This window comes from Austrofundulus limnaeus, unplaced genomic scaffold (assembly GCF_001266775.1).
Source record: "Austrofundulus limnaeus strain Quisiro unplaced genomic scaffold, Austrofundulus_limnaeus-1.0 Scaffold171, whole genome shotgun sequence".
Classification (NCBI taxonomy): Eukaryota; Metazoa; Chordata; class Actinopteri; order Cyprinodontiformes; family Rivulidae; genus Austrofundulus; species Austrofundulus limnaeus.
Window position 1 is genome coordinate 532,146 of NW_013952573.1, and position 7,075 is coordinate 539,220.

The 7,075-nt window shown below is 47.2% G+C and overlaps 1 protein-coding gene across 1 annotated transcript in view; it reads right to left on the bottom strand.

Annotated features, from left to right (window-relative positions):
• Positions 1-6,557, bottom strand: part of irs2b (insulin receptor substrate 2b) — a 19,630-nt gene extending 13,073 nt beyond the window's left edge. Inside the window, exon 1 of the mRNA XM_014017512.1 lies at positions 2,981-6,557. Coding sequence (XP_013872966.1) covers positions 2,981-6,278 — 3,298 coding nt within the window. The 5' untranslated portion in view covers positions 6,279-6,557. The remainder of the gene's footprint in view (positions 1-2,980) is intronic.
• Between the last annotated feature and the right edge of the window lie 518 nt (positions 6,558-7,075).

Sequence of the window (7,075 nt, forward strand, 5' to 3'; positions counted from 1 at the left end):
ATATATATATATAATCCAAAGGTTGTCAACCTCCATTTTGTAACCACGTGGGACGTCCTGACGTCACGTGGAGCTGGTTCTGGAATGTATGCATGCACAAAAAGCACCAATACAAAGAGGAAACTACAAAACTGGAGGAAAGAGAGACTCAACTGACCCTGTCTTCATTGAATGCAAAGATTTGGGCTCATTTTATTGTTTACTGAATGAGTCTGAGTTTGACATGAGCTTCACTGTGTGCAAAATTTGCAAAATGAAGATGAAACACTTTAGGAAAATGACAAATGGGCTCACATTGAGTTTTGAATGAAAAAATCTATTTTGAATCGAATCGTGACCCAAAAATCTGAATCAAATCGAATCATGAGACAGTAAAAGAGTCCCACCCCTAATGCCCATCTCTAACAATGGCTCATCTTATTTATTTTTTAACTAATGAAATCCAGTTTGGCTATTTTATGACATTCAAAGGACTTGTTCGCATCATTTGATTGTCTTATGACAAGCTGGACCACTTAAACTAGCCCTCATTGCTTTTTTCTTTCTCATTTGTAAACAGAGTATAGCTAAGAGGCTATTTTATGCTAGCAATGTCATGTCATTGGTGTGGAAGTTTATACTGAGTGAAGAAAACTCAAAATAAGATGCTAACAAAAAGCATGTTGAATTGTCTACTAACTTTACTATGGTAAAGTTATAATTCAAAACATAAAGTTGTTGTTTATCAGATCAAACACTAAAAAAACCAACTACCCTATTGACAAGTAGATAATGCTTACATACGTATTTGCTGCATCTTGCTCTATCTTGCTCCCTCACACAGTTGTGGCTTCAGATGCCTGATAAAAACAGGTGATGTCCTAAATGTGTGTGATGCTATGGCTGGAATGCAAACAATGGTTCACTCTGAGATTACAAGAGAATGTGGTAAAACCTGTCCTCATGTAGTAAACAAGAGAACGTCCTGTTTCAGAAATGTTCTCTATTTTTGTGGTAAAGAAAGATGATTGACACGTAATGAGCAGATAATAATCTACCTTTTTTTTTTCCTTTTTCGGCTTCATTCCTCTTCTACACTTTTTCTAGCTCTTCAGGCAACAGCTCAGTTGCCCATTTTGTTGCATATGAAAACCAAAACAAGTCCTGCATCCCTCAACGTTGTTCTCTCTCTTTTTCACCCTCCTCCTCCTTTTTGGTAGAGTAAACTCTAACAAATGTCTCCACTTAAGGTCATGTGTGAGTTTTTTTTCCCCCTTAAAAATAAAGGAAAATTCTGGACAGGACTAACGGTGTGCATGTGTACAGTGCACATGTTTGTCACTGAAGTCAATTGTCCCGATACAAAACATGTTTATCAGCCCTCAGTCTTGTGAAAGAACATTTCATTGGCATGTTTGTGAAGTTGCTCACAGTGGGGAGAAAAAAAAAAAGGAATCCTCCCACCCACTCCTCTAAGTCCATCCCACCAGGTTAGAAAAACAAGTGAGCATTCACCTCTCCCAGCAACCTTTGCACACTGCCCGCATTCCAGTCCTGAAACCCAGTACCTGACAATTGATAAACAACTGACTCACTTGTTTTTCTGGGGAACCCGATGACTTGCACCGAGCTCCACACTGGCTGTGGCTCACAGCACGAGAGCCAGCTGAGACGTGGATGAACAGACAGCTCGGTTGTGAAAGCACAAACACTAATTAAACTCTACTATTTCCCCATCAGGAACACTGACTGGTGACTCATAATGATCCGATGTCTTTTCTTTTCGGGCAAACAACAACTTCTGACATGCCTCTGCCGGGTCTTTTCAGGCTCTGTAAATAATCCCTGCCATTTACAGATGCATTAAAAAACCAGTGATGCAACGCTCAACAAAATGGGGCAAAAGGTAATAATTTGATGGTAACTACTCTCCTTTCCACTCGGCACAAGGATTCAGTGCTTGCTCACCCACACATACCAGCTTCTAAATGCTGCAAAACACTGCATGTAGAGTTTATGAAAATAAATTAAAAAATTCAGTTCTAGCTGCTTCTACAGAGTAGCAACGAGTGCGTCAGTGAATAAGATCTAGTCTTTTTTTCTTCTTCTTTTTTGTAATACTGACGTGGTACAAAACTGCGTCACTAAGGGAGATCAGAAAGAACCATTCACATACAGCCACACACATAAGCGTCAAGCCAAACAGAGTATAACTGTGAAAAGCTTTTTTCAAAATAAAACAGTTGCAGGGTAAAGGATATCTAAATGAAGCGCAACTATACTGAAACACAGGGCAACGAAAACACAGCCTGCTGCAGAGAATATGGGTGTGTTTTCGCCATGTTGCACACTTTGCTTCATCTTATCAGCGTTTTCATTTTAAGCTTTTACTTGGAAGGAAGCAGTGGCTGCTTCCAGGACTCCTTGTTCTGCAATTTCAAACAGATAAAAGACTTCCGCAGCATCACACAGCCTTGAGATTTTTCAGAGTCATGGGTGTGATGAGTAGGTGACTAATCCTATCTAAACATCACAGCCCACACCCAATGGCAATGCTAATAACTAGAAGACTTCTCTCAGCTCCGGCAGCCTGTGTTTACATATCACTATATTAACGTTAAAAGTGAATAAGTTGCAGCTGAGGAAAGGGTTCATGGCACTAGATTTTAGAACACTCTGAATCTTTTTCGTCCTAGAAATAAGTCACAATCATACATTCATAAAAGACCCAACAAGCTACCATGCTGTGTCAACTTTTAAACTACTAGTAGTACAAACAAGTGAAGCAGACAAACCAACTGAAGCTGTTTTTTGCATGTTCTGTTTAGATAGATATTCACTTTGGAACAYAAAGGAGCAAATCAAGTGAATGTAAAGTGACAATCTGTGCATACAAAGTCACCCAGAGGAAAATATTTATCTTACTCAAACACCATTCCCCATCCTGGTGAATAAAAACCTGAATGAATGGGTGTGGGTGTGTGTGACAATGAAAACTCACCTTTCACAGCAGCAGTAGTAGTCTCCTTAAATCCCAGGCTGGCATACGGGCTGGTGTTGAAACCATTCAGGCCCCCTTTGCAGCCGCAGGCTGTCTTGAACCTCAGCAGTTCATCACACCCCCCTAACCTGCAGCCCCCAAAGTTTCCCTCCATCAAGTTTAAGGCAATGTAGTTAAGTCCATTTTGATAACCAGCTGACGTCTCCCTGCACATGAGGCCGATGTGGTCTTCGCTCGGCCCCTCCGAGCTGCGAACAGAGCGGGACACATTCTCCACCGAGGCCGAGCTGTGTCGTTTGGTGTCGTGAGCGAATGACGGACACACAGGTGTGACAGTGGTGGTGGAAGAGAAGGTCTCCGAGCTGTGACGCCTTCGGCCCTGAGGGTCAGCCCGGATAACTTTAGCCCCCCTGTTTGGATCCACAAACGATAACGAAGGACCACCCAGGAGATAAGAGTCTAATGGCACAGGGGGAACTATTTCCACTAAGCTGCTCTCAAGGCTGAGTCTCTTGACACAAGCAGTAGGGCTGGTAGGGAGAGGAGCCACATCAGGGGTGCAGAGTACAGGTACTGGGGGGCCAAAAGTCATCTCGGCGTAGTCATCTTTGATTGGAGCAGGCTGACACACAGAGTTCCCTTGCTGTTTCATCCCCCTCTCCTTCATCTGTTCCTCCATTCTGTTTTGCTCCTCAACACTTTGTGCATCCTGCTGGCTTTTCGCAAGACTAGGGCACATCAACAGTTCTGATGTGTGGTTTTGAAACCCTGCTGAGGGAGAACCCCCCACTTGGGGTGATTCAAGGTGAACTGGGGAGCTGATGTCAACGTTAGCATAGTCTGACAGTGACAGTGTTCCCCCGTTTATACCCTCAGCCTCAGAGTTTTCAGACATCATGGATGTCAGTGGGATGTGGGAGGCACTACCAAAATCTATGTTGATGTACTCTCCTGGGCTGCGTGGCTCTGAAGGGAGGGGATGTTCATTCATACACGGTAGTGTTCTGAGGGATTCCAGAGCCAGGCGGGTGGGTCGACAAACCCTGTTGCGATGTACCAAGCCCCCATCGATGCGAGTCAGTCTGAGAGGAGATGGAACAGAGGACGGAGTATCTGGTGTTCCTGGAGAGCTGCTGGACAAAGTTTCTCCAGGTGAGACTGGGCAGTAATTGGACTCCTCTTCTATCCGCTGTCTCTGTAAACTCATTACCACGTACTGGTCTGTGTCTGCGGATCCGTTGCGCTGTAGCTGTCCTTTAAGTGATCTTGGTAGAGAGCTGTAAGAATAAGGCTGTCTGTGCTGGAGGTGTGGATCTCCTGAAGGACTGAGAATGTAGTCGGGGGGCGTAACAGAGACAATGGTGTCAACAGGAGACATGTACAGGTACTCTCCGTTGTTGGGCTTTCCATCAGTGCTTTCCACTGACATCTTGTTTCCACACCACATAGGCATATAACCACTGTCCTCCAGAGAAACACTTCCAGGGGAGTCTGTGCGTAGGGCCGACCCAGTAGAGGGGTGTGAACGTGGGTTGATGATCTGTTTTGGAGCAGAAACACACATCGGGCTCATAGGCATGTAGGGGTCATCCTTGGATGCTGGCGTCTGAGGCCCMACTCCAGGCATCATTGGCATGTAGCCACTGTCGCCATGGAGACTGTTGGAGCTGGTAGTAACATCCCTGTAATCTTCAAGCCCATTTACTTTCGGTGATGCAGTGTGGCATCTCAGAGAGGACTGACTTCCACCTGTGTACGTGGCTCTCATTAGAGTGTATTCATCCAGAGAGGCTGAGGAGACCTGTGGAGGACGCCTCTGTTGGCGTGGGGTCGTAAGAGAGTACGTTCGTTTTCGATAGGCCTTGTCCAGCTCTGCCAACCGTCGGTTCCCATTCTGGCTTTGCCGCTCCATCACCATGTAGCCATCAAGCTCACTGCCGTCCCTAGAGGGTGGGGTATCTGCTTTGAGAGATTCGGGAGTGTTGCTGCGGAGGGTGAGGGGTAACCTGAGGTCCCGTGCATCTGCAGGGCTGGAGCCATACTCCTCACATGATATAAAGCCCGCATCACTGGGGGATCCTGAGAAGGATGCGCTGCAGCTGGAAGGGCGGGGGGCACTACTGTCCAGGCAGGAGGAAACATTTTTCGGGCAAGTGGTGGCCACAGGCGGTGAATGAGACAGAGGCATGGACATTGACTTACTGTGCTGGAGCGTGGAGGCTTCAAACGTCAGAGTGGGGCGTGATGTAATGGTGTGGGATCTGCTCAGCAGGGTCCTGTGGACCCCCGGGCTAAGGGGGCTCCCTGTCACCGACAATGGGCGCGTCATGGTGCCGTCGCCTTCGCTGGCCGTGCGTATCCGACAGGATGAACATTTGCTCACAGGAGAGGTGGCAGCCGTGCTGTCTGTGCGAGAGCGGCGGGGCAGCCCCGTCTGGCTCGGGGGGAGGTTGTTCAGGTGCCTCCGCGTGGGCACCGAGATGGGGTTGGTGCTGGAGGACTGGCTCTTGCTGCGCGGTCGGAACTCCGACAGCTCCTTCATCGCCTTCATGGCCTCCAAGATAGTTTCGTGGATATTCTGAGCCACCACAGAGTCGTCCGCCTGCATCCACARCTCCCCGGGGCCGGTGGCGGCGGACCGACCCACCTCGATGAAGAAGAAGTTGTCGGAGTGGCCGCACCTCCGGATGTTCATCAGCTGTAAAATGACCGAGGCCACCTCAGAGTTGAGCTTGACGAAGCTGATAGTCCGGCTGGAGAGGCACAGCCTGTAGACTCCGGTCAGGTTTCGGCTCTGTCCGAGGCCTCTGGACTTCAGGTTTACCTGCCAGACCTCCTTGTAGGCGGCGGCCACCGGCGTTATTACACCGTAGCTCGCCTCGTCGAAGCCAACCAGCGAGGACGCCGAGTTGGACGCCGAGCCGTCATAGACTTTCCCCTCTGCCATTAAATCCGTCAGCGCCCGGTACCAGCTGTCCTGTTCCGGTTCGTTCTCGGCCACCACGGCGAAATACTCATCCTTGGTGTAAAGCGCGATGAGATACTTGTGTTTGGCGTCCGCTCTCTTGCTGATATTGAGGCARCTGTCCAGAGAAATAACTCTCTTCGCGGCTGATTTGTTTCTCCATTTCTTCTCGCTCTCGTAGTACTCCAGCCGGGCGGGGAGCCCCTCGCCGGGCTCCTTTAAAACAAAAAAGCGCTTGTGTCCGTGTTTCTGCTTCTTCAGATATCCGCATTTCTTCACGCCGACAGCGGCTCCGAACAGCGACTGRCCGCCCGTGTTTGGCGGACTCGCCATTCTCCTGCGTGCGTCGCGACCAGTCGCTTCCTTTCCTGGAGCCGCCGAAGATGAAACGACTTCTTCTTCTTCCTCTCTTTTTTTTTTTTTTTTTYTTATTGTCAGTTCCAATCTGTGCGTCTTCTCTCGCTGCCGAGCAATAAATAACACATGTCTGCTGAGTGCTCAGACTGAAGAGAGGAAACATGTGACGAACTACACATCCAGCTTTGGTTTTTAAAAAAAAAGGAATGGAAAGGAGAAAGAAAACACACACACACACACACACACCACACACACGCCGACAGTGGGCGGTGCGCTCTGAGCTCATTGGGCTTATTGGTTGAAACCGTATGAATGCTGGAGTGAAAGAAACAGCCCTCCTACTATCACTCTGCCCTCTTCCGACTCATTTAAGCGTAGTCAGTCAGCTTTATTTATAGCTCCTCTGGTCTCATGATCCATCGTTTGGCTTCTTTTTTTTTTTTCATGCACACATTTTAACATGGTATTACCCCCCAAAATAGCCAATCCAATAAGTTGTCCTTGTCATATAAAGCATTCATTTGTGCGTCATTTRGGTTTGGAAGGATTACATGGGCATTATAAGCAAATAATCGCGTAAAATGGGAAATATGGTTCAAATTTGTAGCGCTACTTTATAATTGCGTTTATTTCAGCTCCTTGATTATAATATGAGTTCCAGCTAATAAACAAACGTCAGAGAGGATCTGCGCCACAGCGCCAGGGTATACATCCAAGGTAAAACTGTTTATTCTAGCACGCTTTATTTATTTATTTATTTATTTATTTATTGC